Below are 20,574 nucleotides of genomic sequence, written 5' to 3' on the forward strand. Positions count from 1 at the left end.
ACACCTGCTGACAGGTGGATGCAGGGTGAAGGGGACCCAGCCCAGCCTAACCCTTGTGCCTGCACATGGTGGCCTGTCCACGTCTGTAGGCCCAGGAAACTGGGCGTCTGGCACAGAGTTAGTAACGAGAAGCCTTCCAAGCTCCAGCAAACCAGGTGCAGAGTTCCCCTCCTGCCCAAGAAGAGAAGACAGGCGCTGCAGAGGCTCCGTGGTACGCTGGACCCCTGAGCTTTCCCCCAGGCCCCACGGGAGCTGGCCCACACTGGGCACAGGGGTGGGGTGGCGTGGAAGGTACAGTGCTGTCACCACCCAGGAACTGCCCTTGGGGCCCCAGGGACGGGGCCTCCCTGAGTCGCCCACGCCTCTGTGACTCAGCCCAGGCAAGCAGGCAGGGGCGGCTGTCAAACACGCTTGTCTGGAGCCAGTGGGGTGGGGCCCTGCCCGAACCTCCTCTCTCACTTGCCCAGTCCTGGGGAGAGGCCACAGCAGGCCGGGCAGCTCGGGGCTGCCCACACTGGAGGGGCTGAGGGCCTGCGGGCCCCGAAGTTGGGGGAAGGAGGACGCCCCAGTCAGTGGAAAAGGACAGAGGTCATCCCTGCAGCCTTACGCCGTGGTCCACTTGTCCCAAGAGTTCCACCAGGAGGGACAGTCCCACCAGGACCAGCATGGGTGGGGTCACCTCGCCGAGTTGTGGTCTGTGCACACGTGGCAGTGGGAAATCCTGGATGTGCAGGGGGGCCTCACGTTCCCTGGGCCCCAGAACCCCATGCAGGATGGGCATGGAGCGGGGGTCCTAGGAGCCTGGGGAGGGCCCAGGGGGTGATCACATGGGCTGGGCAGACTGTGAAGACAGAGTGGAGGGGACACAGGCAGGGGTCGAGGGAGGGACAGGGCCGATGTGGGGGCGGGGCCGGTGGCGTGAGGAGGGTCAGGTCAGGCCGCAGGTGTGGCGCTGCCAACTGGACACAGATGAGCTCACCAGGCAGGGAGCTGGTTTCACGATGAACTTGTTCTTCTGGCCTTCGCACCTGTAGCGTGATGTGTGCAGGCCTTAAATAGGCAGAGGCAACATTCAGGGAAACAGGCGGGGCGCCAGGAGCAAGGGAGGCTTACTCCACAGGCGGGTGGGGCCGCTGGGCCCTCAGCCCCCCGCAGGTGCTCCTCCTCCCACAAGGCGTCCCACCCCCAGTGCTGGCGGCGGCTCCGCCCATGTCTGAGGCTCAACCCTGCGTTGCCTGGGAAATGATGCCTCCCCAGGCACCTTTAGGTAGGTACCAGGTGTGACCCAGGAGGAGGTGGGCTGCACTCCAAAAGGGTGCCTGGGGTCTTGGATTTACGGGAGCAGACGTCCTGGGACCGTGTCAGGGGACGGATGGGGGTGTCCGCAGGAGCCCAGGAGCAGGAGATGCACCTGGGGTCGAAGTGGGGTCCGGGTGTGTGTGGGGAGGCGGGGTGTCTAACTGGTTGGTTGGCTGCTTGGCTGAAAGAGGAGCTAAGAGAGGAACCCCACTCCCACCCTCCGCCGCTGTGAGTGCATCGAAAATGCCCTCCTGCAGAGGGAGCGGCCCAGAGGCCCTATAAGACCTGCTCCCCGACCTGGAAGGGTCTGGGCCCAGCTTTTGCCACAGCCACAGGAAGGTGCCTGAAGGTCACACCTTACAGTGGGAGCACAGCCGCCCCATGGGGCACCTCAGTGCGGTGGGGATGACTGGGGGGGCACTCAGCTGCCAGGTCACTGGCGTGGACAGCAGCACCGAGGCAGCAGTGGGAGGATTCTGCCAGGCACAGAGCCATGGCCGTGGCATTCCTAGAAGTGAGACAGACCGGAGGAAGCCAGCTAAATTCTTGCTTGATCTGTGTAAGCAGAGAAGCTCTACGTTGGGTGAACAGAGGTCCAGCCTGAATCATAAAAATGGTTGTGGCTTTTCGATCAGTTCCCAGATGAGCAGGTGTTCAGGCCCAGAGCCGTTCAGATCCCCCGAGGAAGGACCAGTCCACTGCCAGCAATTCATGCTACTACTCCTTGTCCCGCCTCCCCCAAGGAAGCCACGGCCTGTCACCAGGGTCCCTGTGCCTTGGGGAAGAGGAAGTCCTTGGAACTTCAGGGCTGCTGCGCGCTGCTGACTGTGCTGACACGGATTCCAACACGCACAGCACCACTGGTGCTCCAGTCAGGGCAGGGCTCGTGGAGGTCTGTGGTCCGTGGGGTCTGCTGAGGTCCCCCTCACCGTGAGTCCCGCCTGGGCTGGTTTCCCCCGCTCCAGGCACATCAGCAGCTGGCAGAGTCCACACTGCTTCCCTAAGCTGTGGGGTGACGGCTATTAGGGCGGGAGAGGCCTAGTGGAGCCCCTAGAACGGCCCCCACCTAGGAAACCAAAGCAGCAACGCCACATTCCTGGAGGGCCGAGGGGCTGGCCAGGCCCAGGGCAGAAGATGTCGGGGCGGTGACTCCCCACCAAGCCCCACTCAGTGCTCCCGTCTGGCAGAAGACAGCCGGTTCCGAAGCGTCAGTGGATTATCCCACCGCTAACCAGGTGGTGACCCCACTGCAGCTGCTGAGCAGATCCGGTTCCAGTGATGAAGCACGTCCACACCCCCAGTACCTGGTGTGCAACTACCGATCTGGAAAATACCTTCCATCCACCTCAGTCCACGAGGGCCACCAGAAGCAGTCTGGTGTCAGCCGGCACCTCACTGTCCATGCTTGGGAGCAGCCCCCCACCCCCGCGGCCTTCGAGCAGTCTAGTCCCCAGGGAGTTTAGCCCTCCCCTCCACATGCCAGCAGGCCAGGCCCTGAGGACATTGAGCCGCGTGGCCGCAGCAAGCAGAGTGGACGTTTGCACTCAGAGGGCGGGAACTAAATCCACTGAACTCGGGGGCCTACCCCTCCCAGGGTGAAGGCTGAGCTGCCGCATGGGCCCCTCCCTCTCCCTGGACCACCCGGCGCAGCTTCGCGGGCCTCTCAGGATTCACCTTGTGTCTCATTTGGTTGCGTTTCTGGAGCGACCCGAGAAGCCCAGTTGGAGTGGCCGGAGCAGGGCTCTGCCGCAGGTCTGAGCTGGCCTGCAGCTGCGCTGACACGGGACATTCTCCGTGTGCTGTTTGGGGAACACCACCTTTGTGTCCGCTTACCATGCCCCGGCTGTGCGTGGGCCTGATGAAGTCACGCTGCAGACCCCGCAGGGTGCTGGGGACCTAGCGGGGCACGGCCCTTTGGCCCTCCGTCCTCCCCACCGCCCCGTCCTTACGCCCATCCCAGAGCCGCGGCGGCCACGGGAAACGGCTGGGATGGGATCCACCCTCGAGCGTGGAGCGGAGTCCACCGCCGGGACCCTGGGCCTGTGCTCCCTCCTGGGGCGGAGTCCACCACCCGGGGCCCTGCCAGCCACCCTCACGGGTCGTCCAGAGGACCAGGTGAGATTACGGCGGAGTCGATGTTTCAGATCACACTGTTTCGTTTTATAGGTAAACACGCTTACAGAAAAAAGTCACTTCTTCCGGGGGCCTTGAGAGGGAAATAGGAGGGGTCTCCCTTCCCATCGCCCAGCCCGCGCCGCGCGGCTGGGGTTTCCCAGGCTCCTCTGGGTGCTGCAGGTGCGCGCGCGGCGTGTGCACGGGGTGGGGGTGCGCGCGCGCACTGCGGCACGCGTGCCCGTGCCCGTGCCCGTGGGAGGAGCTGCGCAGGACTCGTCAGGGGGCGTCCGCCGCAGCTCTTTGGCGCCTTCAGTCCGGCGGGACACCCTCTGGCCGGGGCCACGAGGCTGGCGCGGGGCGCCTGTGGAGCAGGGTCTGGATTGAAAGCCCAATTTTTAAAGAACAAATCACAGAGCCGGGGGCTGGCGGAGTGACTTTCCTCCTCGCGGCCGCGTTGTAGCCCAGGGCTCCGGCATCGGGTGCGAAGGAGAAAAGACTTTCGCCTGTTGGTGTCAACAGGAAGCTCTTTTGTTGGCGTCTTTGAATTCTGTCTGTTCTCACTTCTTTCAAGTCCGGCCGAGGGCAGGCGGAGCGGCTGCCATCTCCCTGGGTGACCAGCCTCTGAATGTCCACAGCCTCCCTTCTTGGCGACGGCCCCGCCTGCCCACCCCACAGTCCCCCTGACCCTTTCTAGGGTCTCAGGACCCCCGAGGTCACAGCCACAGGCGGGAACAGGATGCAGCCCCTGGGGGGTGACCCCCTGAGCCCAGTCCCTCCTGCCACACCCCCACACCCCCCCGCTGCTCCCCATGGAGGTCTGGGCCAGGCCCTCCCAAGGAGGCAGGCAGACTGCTGTCCTCAGGGTGGTGGTGCTACCAGCTGGGCAGCTGGGAGCCCCAGGCACCACGCCCGGAGGCCCCTGCACATAGGGTGCTCAACGGGACTTTGAGCCAGCGAAGGGCTCTGCCCTCAGCAGAGGGGCACTCGGAAGGCCCGGGTGTCCAGCGTCCAGGACATCCTCGGAGGAGCGTGTCCCACGGCCAGTGGGTGGGTGTCTGTCTGCTCCTCACCGCCCACCTCGGGCCACATGGGCACACTCAGGACATCACCCATCCCCTGAGACCATGAACCCCAGACAGACTCTTCCTGTGGCACAGCCTCAGCCTCCCACACCTCCTTCCCTGACCTGGAAGAGAGGTGAGAAGCCACTGGCCTCATGGCTGTGGTCGTGTGCCCAGCACACTGGGCCACGCGGCGGGGCGGGTGGGGGTCAGGCCTGGTCCTGGCCCCAGATCATGGTTAGTGCCCCAGGGCTGGTGCTGGAGCCACCTCCCAGAGGGCCTTCTCTGGCCATCTGAGCATCCCAGCACCCACCACGGAAGACCTGCTGCTGAGAGTGTGGTGGGCAGGGCCAGCTGGCATCCTGGTTCCCACTTCCCAGCCCCACCCCGGGGCTGACGGTGCGGCCCCACGGGAGCCCCCAGGGATCAGGCTGGTGTGTGGAGCTGCTGCTCGATAACACACTTTCAAGCTCACTGTTCTGTTCTGTTTACCGCTCCCCGGCTTACAAATATGGTTTGTATGGGATGCAAGTGCTTTGACTATTTCCTGAAAGATCCCATTTTAAGTAAACTGTGCGGATTTTCCCTGTGAGAAAGGTGAAGTTAGGAGGGACCATCGCACTTTCTGGTAAAGCAGTGACACCCCTTCCTGGCGGGCTCCAGGCCTCTGCCCCCGTCGACCACACGTGCGGGGCCTCGGCCTGCTGGGCGCACGCCGAGAGGAGGGAGGTTTTGGCGTCACTTTCCCTTATTTAAGCCCCACGTGTTTCCTGTGCTTCCAAAAGTGTCCAGGAAGAACTAAACCTCAAAGAGCAAAAATAACTGTCTCCCCCCGAATGGCCCCCTTGGCCACAGAGCCCCGCTGTCTGTGTCGCCCACAGTCCCAGGTCCCTGGTGACCGTTTCTTGCCATTTTAAAGCTGAGCTGAGCCAGCCTACCCTAACCCCACCTGTTCCCCCAAAAGACTAAAGTTTGCTTTTCCCGGCTGGCTCGGAGGGAGGCCTTCACGTCCCGCCTCCACGAGGCCCGCATGAATCTGTGAATCCCACAGCGAGATGGAACACAACCTAAGATGCCTGAGCAGAGGGACGGGGTGGGTGGGGTCGCCCCCATCTGCGCCGGCTCACTGTGCCCTCCAGCCTGGGACAAGGAGGGGCCAGGGCGTCTGCAAGATGCAGTGCCAGGGTTCAGAGCCCACGGGGTGAAACAGCCGTCCCTGGGAGGGCGCATCCCGGGGCCCCACTCCGGCTGGCACAGCATTCTGCCGCTTCTGTAACGTTTCCTTCTTGTCGTGAGGGTCGACAAGAAGCCAGTGACAGGAGTTCCCGTTGTGGCGCAGCAGAAACAAACCCACCTTGGAACCATGAGGTTGCAGGTTCAGTCCCTGGCCTTGCTCAGTGGGCTGAGGATCTGGCATTGCTGTGAGCTGTGGCAGATGCGGCTCGGATCTGGTGTTGCTGTGCCTGTGGCATAGGCTGGTAGGTACAGCTCTGATTAGACCCCTAGCCTGGGAACCTCCATATGCCACAGGTGCAGCCCTAAAAAGGACAAAAGACAAAAAAAAAAAAAAAAAGGAAGAAGAAGAAGCCAGCGACAGTCCAGGGAGGCTAGCAGGTGACGCGGGTCACGCCTCCCCGCGGGCAGCCCCCAGGTTTGCCCTCATGGCGTCTCCCTTTCCACTCAGGAAGCAGGCTCCATCCACCGGCCATCGCGCAGAAGCGGGGCCTGCCTGCAGCTCCTAGGGGCCCCCCGGAGCTGACCACCAGCCTTCCTTGCGGTCACACGTGTCCCGGACCCTGGCAGCGAGCCTGGCGAGGACCCGCAGGCACCATCATGGGGACCAGGCAGTGAGGAGGGCGGAGCTGAGGCTGGGAGGAAAGCCCCCTGCTGCTGGCGACGAGCACATTCTTGCACATTCAGGATAGAAGCTAAGATAAGGCAGGAGCACTCCCAGATGAACAGGTGGCCCGGTGGCATTGCCCGTATCCTCACCCGAATGGGGATGGAGGGACCTCCAGGGATCGCTGGGCCTGGACCCGGGGGCTCCTCATATGCACATGGCCAAGAGCCCAGGCTGTGGGCCCCTGAAGGTGTGGCCGGGGATGCAGACGGGCTGGGGCACCTGCAGGCAGGGCCAGCCCCTGGGGGTGGTGAGAGCCGTAAATGGTCAAAAGTCCGGGCCTAGTTGCCTCCCAGAGTCACCCTGAAACATTCTGGGCCAGGAAACTCTCCCGGGGTGAGCCGACAGGGAAGGGGTGACCAGGTCCCACAGCCTGGCAGCTGACAGCATCCTCGGCCCACCTGCTGGGGGGCCGGGCAGGCTTGGTCCTGTCTGCTGGGGCCCTCCCTCTCCGCGGGCCGTCAGAGGTTCCCCTGTCCCCCAAGCTCTGGCTGTGCCCAGTCTTTGTTGGCCAGCCACTGGCTCTCCCTGCAGCTTGGTGGCCAACAGTCCTGATTCCCTGACACATGGAAGGCACATGCTAAACCAGGAAAGTCCAGGCAAACTCCACTGAAGCTGGAGGCAGGAGGCCTGTGATGTGGGCACCCTGCTGGGGGAAGCTCTGCCACTCCTGGCCACTGGGGCCTCCCGGGGACAGTGGGACCCAGAACAGAGAGGGGCTCCCTGCCCAATGACATTGGTGGGGGCTGGACTCAGTCTTACCAGGACTCTGGTAATCAGCCAGCCCATGTTTTCAAAGCCACTTCAAACCAATCAGCCAGGACTTCTGATTCATGCACTCTGGACTCACCTGTTGGCTGATGTCACAGAGCCAGGTCAGCGCCAGATATGAAAGGCCGATTTGGGCTCCGTGAGAACATTCCGCAAGCCCTCGTGGACGAGCTCCCACTCGGACGACTCGCGCGTCCCCGCTCTGACCCACTCCTGCCCCCTGACGGCTCCAGCAAGAGCCCCACGTGGATGCCATGAAGGCCCCTTTCCTCCCCAGCGACTCCCGCAGCTCCCCCGCCCCAGCCCCGGCCTCACAGGGCTGCAGACTTTGCAGTCTGCTTTCAAGGCAAGGCCAGACGCTGAAGGGAGGCTGTGATGAGCTGGGATCTCGCATTGTTGTGTCCCCCTAGCTCTCCATGTGGCCCAGGACCTGGCTGTAAGTGCTGCAGCTCTGGGGTGAGAGGCCTGGGCCACTGGGCTGGGTGCTTCTCTCCATGGCCAAGCCACTCCAGGGCAGCAGATCTGAGGACCTGGGAGGCCAAGTGGAAGCTGAGCAGCCCTAGCTCACACGGGGTGGGGGTGGGGGCAGCCGGGACATCTCAAAGGCGCAGCAGTGGCTGCCAGTGCCCGCTGGGCTCCAGGGCGAGTGAAGGGCCGGCTAGCTGGGAGGTGAGACCAGAGCCTTTCTCCTGCTCGTGATCTGTGGTTTGGGCCCTACTTGCTCTGTCACCATGTTACAGCTGTAACAGCCTTCTCCCCTGGCAAATCACAGGACTCACCAGCCAGCCGACGTCCAGCTCCCAGCGCCGGGACCCCGGAGCCTCAGTACCACCAGCTCAGAGTTTACCAGCAGCGCCTGTGCTTCGTTCTCTGCACGTCCACTGCTCTTCTCGGGGGGAGGCCGGGACGGCTCTCTCAGCCGACCCGTAGTAGGCAGACGACAGACGGGCACCCCCCCCGCCCCGGCCAGCTGGTGGCACATCAGGAAGTGCCGAACCGCTGGTGGGAGCACCTAGGGTCAGGATGGGCAAGGGCCAGTGTCTGCGGCCGACATGCACTTCTCCCGAAGGCCCGTCGTGCTCAGCGTTGCTATTTCCTGAGCGGCCGTGCCATCAGTTCAGAAGCAGGACAGTCGCTCTGACAGGCGCAATGGGCAGACGTGTCCTCAAAAGACACGCTTTGCTCTAACATACTCTAGCATTTGAGTGTTTGTTTTTAAAAAATTAAACATGGGGAGTTTCTGCTGCGGCACGGCAGAAACGAATCCAATTAGTATCCATGAGGATGCGGGTTCGATCCCTGGCCTCCCTCAGTGGGTTAAGGATCAGGTGTTGCCGTGAGCTGTGGGGCAGGCTGCAGACGCAGCTTGGATCCCACATTGCTGTGGCTGTGGTGGAGGGCGGCAGCTGTGGCTCACTTTCAACCCCTGGCCTGGGAACTTCCATATGCCATGGGCGAAGCCCTAAAAAGCAAAAAAGCAAAAAAAAAAATTAAACATGTTCCTGTTTTCTTAGGCCGGCTCCATTTTAATGGAGTAGTAAAACTTTACAAGAGGTTTAGAAGCGATGCCAAGCCCCCTTCTGGAGAGATCTCCCTGCTCGTGGGCAAAGAGTCACAGGCGTTGGTGACCAGCGACGGGGCTTGGCTGTGGGGACGGTCCCCACCCGACAGCTTTGCTGATGTTCCACTCACTCACTCATCTGGGCAGTGGGCCTGCGTGGGGCACGCGGGAGAAGAGGCCCCACCCAGCTCCCAACAAGGGTCCTAGGAGGGGACAGTGTGAGCCGAGTCGTCCTGTGGTCAGGTTCTAAGAGAAGCCAGAATCCAGATGCTCCGTGGGGCCCCTGAGAGGCTGCTGGCTGGGGCAGGGGACGTGCGGTCCTGCCCACGGCCTTGGGCTTGACGACCCAATTCTGGGAGAGCCTCAGTTGTCACCTGACTCGAGGGTCCCCACTGAGCAAAATAAGCGTGGCGTGTGGCGTGGCGTGTGGCGATTCCTACACAGGCCATGTGGAATTGTGAGCCCTTCAGCGGCACTGGCAGGACTCTAACTAGGTCTGGTCGGACGCCTCCCCCTGCTTTAGGCCTTGCGGGCAGACCGTCCGTCCCGCGCTCACGGAACGGGTCTTTCCCGCGGTTGTTCATACTTCTGCCACTGCCCTGGGCCCCCCGTCCCCGGTGAGCAGCCAGGCAGTGTCTCTGCAGAGCTACCTTCCCAGGTGAGCGAAGCCATGGGGGGTTGCGGGGAGGGTGTCGGGGGGGAGGGCCACGGTGGGGAGCACTCTCTTCCCGTCTGGGCTGCGGGCCCAGCGTCTGCATCAAAGTCCCCCACAGGTGTGCAGAGCCAGCCTGGCCTCTCTCGGGTGGCGGGTGACTGGAGAACAAGCTCCGTCACCTCCCAGTTTCCTGGCGGCAGGCTCACATGGCTGCTGGACACTGCCAGCCACAGGGAGTTGGCAGTGGACAAAAAGACTGTCCCTGCCCCCACTGAGCCAGCAACTCAGCAGGGGAGACAGTGCTGGGAGCACTTCCGAGTGCAGGTGGGGTTGGCAGGGCGGCGGGGGTCCCCCAGGAAATGAGATAAACGTGATCACCCCCTCACGCTGGGGTTTTATGCACTGATTTTCTTGCTGGCTTTCACGGCCTGGGACTCCTCCAGCGGGTGGGTCCAGGGCCTGGTCCGGGGGCGGGGGGGGGGCTGTGAGGGGCCAGGGGTTTCACCTCCCTTCAAGCTGACAGGCCGGCCGGCCGGCCACACTCCCCCAGCTGCTGACAGAAACCACGGGAGTAAAGTTTATTACAGCAAAAGCAGGGAGCAGGGGTCAGCATCGGCATGTGTGCGTGGGCTCCCGCAGCCCCCGTCCCCCGGGATGACGAGAGGGGCCCAGACAGACACTGCTCGTGCAGGAAGGATGGACGGAGGCAGCCAACAAGGCCGCTCTTCCCCTGGGGGCTGCATGACCTCCTTCCTCAGGGCTGCTCCCACATACACAGCCCAGGTCACCAGGGTGCCCAGCTGGGTGGGGAGGGGCAGGGGGTCCCTGCAGGACTGTCTCCCAACAAAGGTCAGTTAAGGAGGCCTGGAGATCCAGCCTCAGGTCTGGGGCTCAGGGAGACAGCGCTGAGGGCCAGGTGATGGCGGACTCCAACTCACATATAGGCAGGCCACTGATTCCTTGGCAGTGCTCCCCCACCAGCAGGTCAGGGTCCTGCCTGTCTCGAGGGCCCGGTGACCCGGGGTCGGGCAGCACCATGGTGTGGGGCCAGCCCCCAGAGGCAGGAGGCCCGGCATTCTTGCACCTCCAAGCTCTCACTCTGCCCAATAAAAAGGAAGACCCATGGCCAGCCCCAGCCCCACGGCGCTCCCTGCTTCTAAGGCAGCTCGAGGCAGCCTCCTCCCCAGTGGCCTGGCCAGGGCCCGTGGCCCCAGCCTTGACAGTGACGTCAGCAGCACAGGCTGGTGGCCCCTGAAACTTGGATGCGAATTTTATCAAAGACCCTTCTCTCACAGGTGACATTTCCCTGTTAATACAGATGTCTGGCTGGCCTCTCCTGGCACTGTCTGGCTCCCAGCCCCAAGGGTTCAGGCGTTGACACCTGTGCTCGTGAGCAGCTCCTGCAGGCACCTGGCACCCACCTGTGAGTCACCCTGAATGTGAAGAATGATGGCCTAAATCACTTCAGAACCACCTGCGTGTGCTACCTGTACCACGTGGCAGCTGGAGGTGGCGCTATTTTAAGTTTCCATCTGCCTTCCTGATCACATACCAGGCCCCTCTGGTCCTTGCTCAGCCCCTCCCAACCTCTTGGCCGTGACTCTGAGACCGGCCAGAGCTGCCTCACTGGCCTGCAGTGGGCTGTGCACTCCAGTGGGAGGGGAGGTTATGGGGGGAACCTCACTGTGATGCTCCAGAAGTACAGGGGAGGAAAGGCTTCTGGGAAGGTCTAGGGGGTTCAGCTCCAATTGCTTATGCTGCCCCCCACCCCGCCGGCCAAGGAAGCATGCTGGACCTTCTCCTGCCCTGCCCAGCTTCCTGGGAACAAAACCCTCACTGCAAAGACCTGGACTCAGGCTCTGTTTTCTGGGCTAAGGGGGTGGGCAGCAAGCCAGGACCAACATCTATGTGATGCTCTAATGCTCCTGTCAAATCCACATCAAATCACACCAAGCGTTTGCCCAACTGTCAACTGGATGCTTCCTGAGATGGGAACCTCATTACGTCAAGAGGCTGGTGAGAAGTCCAGCTCTGGCTACCTGAATCAACAGTGAGTCTTCAGGAAAAAACCCAAGAGAGTGGAAGAAAGGACACCTGTGCCCGTCATACAGTCACAGAGCCGGCTGCCCTTCATCAGGGCATTTACCATCAGGCCGCTCTGGCCACATGGGCAGCCTGTCTCTGCCACGGGCAGTCGGACTGCACTGTCCTCCATGGTGCTGGGCGGCTCGGGCCCTCCCAGCAGCATCACTGCGAGGGGCGGTCCAGCTGGAGATCCGTTGAGGTTCACTCATCAGGAAACTTGGACTGGACGCTTGCTCAGAGGTCTTGCAGTGTAGGCTGGCTCTAAAGTTTGACCTCACCCTTCACGGGCACACCCAGGGCAGACTCACTCTGACTCTGAGCCTAGTGTGGCCAAGCCCAGACCTCCGCCCATCTTTGCCTCCTGCACCCACATCGTCAGAGGGCTGTCTGCAGTTTTACCATTTGGAGGCCCTAGCTGTGGACACGGAGTCTTCTGAACACAGCCAGAATTCATCGACAGTCTGCATAAACAACATTGAAAAATAAAGAAAAATGTCACTCAGTGAGCCTAGAGCTGTGGGAGACCTGCAAGGCTTCCTCTCCAGGTGCTTGTGACTTGGTCACCTCCTCGACCTACCCATGTCCTCCCTGTGTCTGTGTCCCTCTCAGTGGTGGGGTGTCAGGGCCCACAGCCTGGACCCCCTGTCGAGAACCTCCCTACCAGGAAGAGAAGAATCTCAGCTCTGCTCCCCCACCCCCCCGCCCAGGCTGAACCCACACTTCTAAAGTGCTTCTCATCTCTCTGCATGTTTGCAAAAAGCAGACTCTAGCCAGACTTTTCCTGGGGGTTAGGCAGTGAAAAGCAAACTTATGGCAGCAGGAGAGGTGCAGGAAGCAAGACAGGAGAGCCAAGCCCAGTCCTGATGCGTGTGCGGTGGAGGTGCCAGGGGCCGCGGGGACCCCTTATCTCTTCCTCCTGCCGATTACTGCTGCGGGCCAGCTCCAAAGGCACAGACTATTCTGGAAGCTACAATGTGACTTTTCACAGAGTCCCTTAAAATGAAACTAGTTCTAATACACCAACCCCTGAAGCACATCAGCTCCTTGGAAACAAATTCTCAGATTGCTTTTGTCCCTCTGTAGATAAGGATGCATTTTTACTCATCTGACGTAAGCGTTTCCATTTGTGCAACAGGCTTTGAGGCAGTTTAAGGTAAAATGACATTCGAAGTGATAGAAGTTGGTCTGTGGTAAGTTAAGTTTGTAGAACGATGCGCATTTAACGTTAGACACGGCGGTGCTGGCTGCGAACCTGCGCCCTGATCCACGAGGTGCGGGGCCCCGGAGCCAGTGCTCCCCCGGAGCGGGGCAGGGATCCGCAATCGCTGGTCACACAGAACCTTTCCTTCTTAGAGAAGGACACACGTGGGAAGGTGTGGCCCCCAGGGCGGCGCAGCGCCTGCCCACAAAGCCCACCTCCAGCACAACCCAGTAATTCCCGCAGCTCTCGCTTCACGGACGACCTCGGAGCTGACCTGCTCCACCAGGCGGAGCGGGACTGACCTCCCGCCGCTCTAGGGCGCGCCTCTCCACTGCCCGCGGGATCGACGCGCCTCTGCACCAATCAGAGGCGCTCGGATTTGGCCCCGCCCTCGCGCACGCGCCGTAGGCCGAGGTGGGTGGGGCGGCCCGTGGAGCGCGCGCCATGCAGGCCCGGGGGAACCCCGCTGCCGCCGGCGCCGCGGCAGCCGTGGTCGCGTGCGGCCCGGCCCGCGCCCCCGCCCAAGTGGTAGGTCCCTTGCCGCGGGGGGCCGCCTCGTCCCCCGCTCCCGTAACCCCCCCGCCCCTCCCCGACTCCCGGTCCTGTCCGTCCTTCTCCTCCTCTACTCTGTGTCCCCCTCCCCTCCTCCCTCCTCTTCGTCCTCCCTCCCCTCCCCTCCCTCCTCCTCCCTCCCCTTCCTCCTCCTTCCCTCCCCTCCTCCCTCCTCTTCCCTTAGTCCCCCTCTCCTCCCCCTCCCCCTCCTCTCCCTCCTCCCTCCCCTCCCTCCTCCCCCTCTCCCCCCTCCTCCCTCCTCTCCCTTTCCCCCCTCCTCCCTCCTCTCCCTTCTTCCCTCCTCTCCCTCCCCTCCCTTCCCCCTCCCCTCCCCCCTCCCCTCCCCCCTCCTCTCACCTTAGTTCCCCTCCCCCTCCTCTCCCTCCTCCCCCTTTCCCCCTCCTCCCTTCCCCCTCCCCTTCCCCCCTCCCCTCCCCCTCCTTCCCCCTCCTCCCTCCTCTCCCTTCTTCCCTCCTCTCCCTCCCCTCCTCCCCCTCCTCCCCCTCCTCCCCCTCCTCCCCCTCCTCCCCCTCCTCCCCCTCCGTCTTCACTTCCCACACCACCACCACCACCACCACCTCTTGTCTCGGGCTGACTGTGAAGGACTCGGCCCACAACAACGTTTAAGCACCAGCAAGAGTGCACACAGATTAATCAAGGCTCATCTTTGGCAGAAATTCACAGTTTTTGTTGTGGATCTTGAGAGCAGTAACAACATCCTTTCCTTTTTTTCTTTTCTTTCACAAAGTAATTCCAAAGCAAAGTAAATCTGTAAGTAAATTAGGGAACTGCTTTTGTGGATAACATAAATGCAGGAAGGGTATGACTGCTGAGTCAGCTCTTCGGAGTAAAGAATTTGAACAGTGTTTGCAGTACTTACGTTTGTGAGCTTTTTGATAAGCACGTTCAGATTTAGCATTTTAAAAGTCCTCTCTGTCGTCTGTACAGGCCGACTTCACACACAGGTGCATGTTCATACATGCACAGTACACACATACCCACCTGGGTGGCCTGACTTTCTTATTTCGGAAGGTGTCCGGTGGTCACGGGGTGTAAACTCAAGGCTGAGGACTGACTGTAACTTCTATCTTTGGGTATTCTGTATGGCTTAATGTGCTGATATTCAGAATTAAGATGGATCCTATAATGAGTTGTTTTGCTGGTAGTCAGGTTTCACTGGTTTTACTCCATGTGCTTCAGAAGTGTTGTTTTCTGTGGTCCGTATGAGTAAAGGATGGTGTTAAGCCAAGGAGAGCAAAGGAAGAGAGAGCTGGGGTGGTCACCTCCGTATCCCCCCCCCTTTGTAGGGGCACACCTAGCGGGTACTTAAAAGGGTTTCTTTGTTGCAGTTTCTCCAGCATCAGGGTTTACTGAAGGTGCTTAAGATGGCTCAGTTATTTTCAGGAATGGGTTGGAAGATAGGCGGATGCTTGTTTTAACCAAGATGATGCTTCTGACCGCTAGACTGGAAGACACTTCACCTTGCTGTTGAATTGGACGCATTTTTGATGCCTTTCAGATTTTTGTTTCCTTTTCAAAGGCATCTAAAGACCAATTCAGGGAAATCTTAAGACAATAAATCTTATGGAGAGAAGGCATAGACTCCTTTTGTTTGTCAGGCATGGTCCATCCCAGGAAGCCTTATCCTGGGTCACTCTGTAAGTCAGGCCTCGCCCTGTGGAAATGAGCCTCACGCCTCGGTGGTGGTGGTGGGGGGGCGGGGGAAGCCTGGAGCCGTGGGAAGGGAGTTGAGCTTTTGCGCTCTTCTCAGTCTGTTTGTTTTGAACCCTAGTCTGTTATCCTCCCGGTCCACAACGCTGAGCCCTGGCTGGACGAGTGCTTGGGGTCCGTTTTGCAGCAGGACTTTGAAGGCCGCCTGGAGCTCTCCATTTTTAATGATGCCAGCAAGGTATTTCTGAGCCTCCTGTTCGTGATTCCACCCTGGCGTGAGTCACCCCTGACTGCTCGGGGAAGTTTCCTGACCTGCCCCCGTCCTTGTGCTTTCAGGACAAGTCCATGGCTGTCATTGAAAAATGGAAAGAGAAGCTGGAAGCTTCCGGCATCCTCGTGGTCGTTGGCGGGCACGACTCTCCTTCTCCCCGGGGAGGTCAGTGACACGCTTGTCCTTTCAGTTTGTGTGCTTAGTTTCTTGTTGCCCAGATCCTGGTGGGAAGTGTGGGCATCACGCTGCAGCTGAGCGCTGACCGTTACCTGCCTTTCTTCTGCCTTGGTAAGGATGGCAGTACAGCCTCTGCTCAGGCTTCGCTTTCTCAGCCCAGCAGAAAGCTGTTGGTGGAGTGTGTTCCTGGCGTGGCTGGTCATTTCCTGTCACCCCTAATTCCTTAAGTTCTTTTCTGGTGGCATTAGGGTTGTTCTGTCTGTTGTGAGAAGATCTTCTTAAAGAACCAGCTTTTGGTTTCATTGCTTTTCTATATTTTTCTTTTTCCTATTTTTTCTGTTTTCTGTTTCAACCATGAACTGTATTTTTTTTTTTTTTTTTTTTAGGGCTACGCCCGTGGCATATGGAGGTTCCCAGGCTAGGGGTCGAATCAGAGCCGTAGCCACGGGCCTATCACCACGGCAACTCAGGATCTGAGTGGTGTCTGCGACCTACACCACAGCTCAGGGCAACGCCGGATCCCTAACCCACTGAGCGAGGCCAGGGATGGAACCCACAGCCTCATGGTTCCTAGTCGGATTCCTTTCTGCTGCGCCACGACGGGAACTCCTGAACTGTATTATTTCTTTTTCTTCTGCTCACTTTGGGTTTGATTTGTTCTTTTTGTAATCCTTAAAGTGAAAGCTGAGGTCATTGGTTTGAGACCTTTCTGATTTTCTTTCTTTTTTTTTTTTTTTTTTTTTTTTGTCTTTTTGCTATTTCTTGGGCCGCTCCTGCGGTATATGGAGGTTCCCAGGCCAGGGGTCGAATCAGAGCTGTAGCCACCGGCCTACGCCAGAGCCACAGCAACGCGGGATCCGAGCCGCGTCTGCGACCTACACCACAGCTCACGGCAACGCCGGATCGTTAACCCACTGAGCAAGGGCAGGGACCGAACCCGCAACCTCATGGTTCCTAGTTGGATTCATTAACCACTGCGCCACGATGGGAACTCCTGATTTTCTAACATAGGCATTGAGTGATATAAATTCCTCTCTAACTCTTGCTTTAGCAACATTCCACAAGTTCTGATATGCTATGTTGTAATTTTCATTCTGCTCCAAATACCTTCTCATTTCCCATTTGGTTTGGGTTATTTAGAAGTGTGTTGTTTAGTTTCCAGACAGGTGAGGGATTTTCCGGATGCCTTTCTATTATTCGTTTCTAATTTAATTCCTCGGAAGAGGACATACCTTTTCGACCTGAGTCCTTTATACTTTGAGAGCGTTATGTTACGGCCCTGGGCTAAGTCCCGTCTCGGCGCTTGGGAAGGCTGTGTGTCTGCTGGGGTTGGTGGGATTTTCTGTAGACGTAAGTCAGGTCCCGCCGGGGATCGTTGTGTTTAAATCTCCTGAACCCTTGGTTTGGGGTCCAGGTGTTCTGTGAGCTCCTGAGAGGGACACTGAAGTCCCCAGCTCTGGTCGGAGGTTTGTTCTTCCTCCTTGCAGTTCTGTCAGTTTCGGCTTCATGTGTCTTAAAGTTCTGTTACCATTTGGGGCCGTTCCGAAGAGTTCACCCCTTCTTCACTGTGGATGAGCCTCTCAGCCCTGGCAGTAGTCTCGACTCTGAAAGGGCGTTTGTTTGGCGTTAATGTAATCGCCTGGCTTTGTTTGGACTGGTGCTCGAAGAGTCTCCTTGCTGTTGTTTTTCTTTTGACCTATTCCCGTCTTTACGCTTAAAGGCTCTCCCCTTACAGATTCTTGTAGACAGTACATGGATCTGGCTTTTTAAGTCCAGCCGACAGCCTGCCTTTTAACTGGGACGGGTGCGTTCTTTAGCCGTGTGACACCTGGAGCCGTGGGGTTTGAGTCTGTCTTCTCGCTGTTGTTTTCTCGTAGTCACATCTAGTCTTGATTCGTTTCCTCTTTTTCTACCTTCTTTCAGATTAATCAGGTGTCTTTTATAAGAGCTTTGTTGAGGGAGTTCCCGTCGTGGCTCAGCAGAAAACCATCTGACTGGCATCTGTGAGGACCCAGGTTCGCTCCCTGGCCTCGCTCCGTGGGTTAAGGATCCGGTGTGGCTGTGGCTGTGGTGGAGGCCGGCAGCTGTAGCTCCCATTCAGCTGCTAGCCTGGGAACCTCCTCCATATGCCGCGGGTGCGGCCGTAACAAGAAAAGCAAAAGAGCTTTATTAAACTGTAAGCCTCAGGCCATTCGCTTTACCCGTTGAAGTCCACGGTCCAGTGGTCTTCAGTCCCTCACGGGTGTGCACACCTGCCACCACAGGTAACTGGAGAACGTTCCCCTCCCCTCACAAAGGAACGCTGCATCCTTTAGTTGTCACCCTCCGTGCCCCATTCCCCCCAACCCTAATTTACTTTCTGTCTATAGCTTTGCCTACTATGAACATTGCCGCAGTGAAATCCCATTCTATGTGCTGTTTTGTGACTGATTTCTTTCATGTAGCATAATTTTGTTGTTGTGTTGTTTCGTTTTTTAAGGCTGCACCTGCAGCACATGGAAGTACCTGGGCTGGGGTCAAGTTGGAGCTGCAGCAGCCAACGTATGCCACAGGCACAGCCACACCAGACCCAGGTCACATCCGTGGCCTCCACGGCAGCTGGCAGCAGTGCTGGATCCTTGACCCGCTGAGCGAGGCCCGGGACCGAAGCCACATTCTCATGATACTAGTGGGTCCCTGACCCGCTGAGCCATGACTGGAATGCCTCATTTAGCATCATGGTTTTAAGGTTCATATTAAGCATGTGTTAGTAATTTATTCCGTTACCAAACCAAACTTGGGTCTGCCTGCGCACGCTGTAAAGCCAGCCTCCGGGCCGTGGCGCAGGAGGGTGCAGCATTTGCTGTGAGAAGCCAGTACGAGAGGAACGGGTGGCTCGTGCTCAAGACCCCCGGCTCCTGGAGGGGTTCCAGTGGAAGCCCAGGTGAAGGAGAGGCGTCTCAGGTGTGTGCTCAGCTCCTGTCCGGGTCTCCGGTTGGCCGCCGGCGAGGTCACAGGGCGGGACTTGGGGTTTCCGTCATCCGTCCTCAGTCAGGCACCCGAGTCTGGGAGCCGAGAGCTCGCGCCGCTCAAGTCGTTCGCGTCTTCCGGGTGGTGATGGTTCGGCGTCTGTAAGACGACGCACGAGGCTGCAGGAGGGACTCTTCTGCAGGTGCTGTCGAGGCGCCTGCGGGCAGCTACAGCAGAGGACACGGGGAGGGGTCTCCCCCAGGAAGGGTCCTGCTCGGTCACAGTTCCCCTTCAGGAGAGGGGTCACTCACTCGGACGAAGGTCCTAGTTTGTCTGTCCCTTCGTCCTCTGAGGGTGTTGGGGCTGCTCTTCCTTTCGGCTTTGCGAAGGCGGCGCTGTGGACTTTGCTCGCGTTTGTTGGAACACTGGTTTTCGGTTCCTTTGGGCGCGTACCCTGTAGTTGAATTGCTGGGTTATACTGCAATTCTCTGTTTAACTATTGAGGAACTGCCAGCCTGTCTTCCGAGTCGGCTGCACCATTTTACGCTGCCCCCGGCAGTGCAGGAAGTTCTAGTTTCTCCACACACTTACCAACACTTCTTATTTTCTGTTTTGTTTATTTTTAATTATAGCCGCCCTAGTGGGTGTAAAGTGGTTTCTCATTGTGGTTTTGATTTGCATTTCCCTTCTGACTAATGATAGTGAGCCTCTTTGTGTGTGTTTATCGGCCATTTGTATATCTTCTCTCGAGAAATATCAGTTTAAGTCCTTCGCCCACCTTTAAATTGGACTGTTCGTCTTCTTGTCGTTGAGCCGTAAGCGTTCCTCACATATTCTGGATAATGGGTGCTAGTCAGGTGTAGGATTTGCAGCCATCTTCTCCCATGCCGTGGGTTGTGTTTTCAGCTCCGAGTGTACCCTTCGATGCACAAAAAGTGTGATCTCGATGAAATCCACTTTACCGTTTGTTGTTGTCGATGTGATTTTGATGTCACGTCTTAGAGGTCATTCCCAAGTTCTCTGGTGGCTCAGTGGGTTAGGATCTGGCATCATCACTGCTGCGGCTGAGGTGGCAGCTATGGCGTGGATCTGATTCCTGGCCCCAAAACTTCTGCATGCAAAACACAAATAAATACAAGGCTTAGGGAGCTGCTGCCAAATCAAAGACATAAGGGTTTACTCCTTTGTTTTCTTCAAGGAGTTTTAGAGTTTTAGGTAGAGACCTACCTCTTCGGGGTAGGTCTTTGATCCATTTTTAGTTCACGTTTATGTGTGGCGTCAGATAAGAGTGTAAATTCACTCTTTGTACGTGGATATTAAGTTGTCCCAACACCCTTTCTTTAACAGACTATTCTTTCTCCATCGAGAGTCTGGGTTCCTGTGGAAGCCCGTTGACCAGAGCTGTTGGGGTTCATTTCTGGACTCTGCTCCACAGCGCCGACTGCTCTGATCACACAGCTTTGTGATGCTTTGTTGCTGGGAGTGTGAGTCTTTCAACTTTATTTTCCTCTTCAAAATTGTTTTGGTAATTTGAAATTCTGTGGAATTTCGTGTGAATTTTAGGGGGTTTTTCCATTTCTGCGGGGGAAAAAAAAAAAAAAAAAAAAAGGCCGTTGGGATTTGGGGATGGCGTAGCTTCCGCAGATCTATTTGAGAAATAGTGACGTTTTACCAGTATGAAGTCTTCCAACCCCTGAACACAGAAAATCTTTCCATTGACTTAATCTTCAGATGTTTTCCTCCGTGTTTTATAACCTTCAGTGTACAAGTCTTTTGCCTTCTTGGTGAAATTAACTCTTTAGCATTTTATTCCTTTCAATGCTATTGTGAATGGAATTGTTTTCTTAATTTCCTTCTCAGATTATCTGTGGTTAGTACATGAAAAACAACTGATTTTTCTGCATGTTATCCTGCAACTTTGCCAAACTTACAGCTCTCTTAGGGGTTTTTGTTTTTTTGAGTTTTCAGGGTTTTCTGTACTTAAGATCATGCACTCTGCAACTAGAGACAGATTTACTTCTTCCTTTCCGGTTGGGATGCCTTATCTCTCCTCCTCACCTCATTGCTCTGGCTGGAGCTTCTGGTGCAGTGTTGAGTAGAAGTGCAGGAAAGGAGGCATCGGCGCCTTGATCCTGCTCTTGGGACCAGGTACGTCGCCACTGAATGTGATGTTAGCTATGGATTTTATAAATACCCGTTACCATGCTGAGGACGTTTCCATCTAGTCCCAGCTGACTGATTTTTCTCTTTATCACAAACAGGACAGTCTTTTTTCTGTATCAATTGATATGATCATGTAGGGTTTT

At 57.9% G+C, this 20,574-nt stretch overlaps 1 protein-coding gene across 28 annotated transcripts in view; it reads left to right on the forward strand.

The window, feature by feature from the left end:
• Nucleotides 1-13,059: 13,059 nt before the first annotated feature.
• Nucleotides 13,060-20,574, forward strand: part of B3GNTL1 (UDP-GlcNAc:betaGal beta-1,3-N-acetylglucosaminyltransferase like 1) — a 68,333-nt gene continuing 60,818 nt past the window's right edge. For 27 of the 28 annotated variants that reach the window (XR_014820483.1, XR_014820488.1, XR_002336895.2 and 24 more), the window contains exons 1-3: nt 13,060-13,176; nt 14,993-15,109; nt 15,208-15,307. Coding sequence is in view for 6 of the 28 variants with exons in the window: in XM_003131147.6 (XP_003131195.4) it covers nt 13,093-13,176; nt 14,993-15,109; nt 15,208-15,307 (301 nt within the window). In the remaining 22 variants the exon portion in view is untranslated. Of the gene's footprint in view, nt 13,177-13,948; nt 13,972-14,992; nt 15,110-15,207; nt 15,308-20,574 lie in introns of all 28 variants that reach the window. The other variant, XR_014820490.1, reaches the window with a different exon arrangement.

This window comes from Sus scrofa, chromosome 12, assembly GCF_054392235.1.
Source record: "Sus scrofa isolate SSC_HxYL_T2T_F1_AM1 chromosome 12, Sscrofa_HxYL_maternal_Yorkshire_Landrace_v2.0, whole genome shotgun sequence".
NCBI lineage: Eukaryota > Metazoa > Chordata > Mammalia > Artiodactyla > Suidae > Sus > Sus scrofa.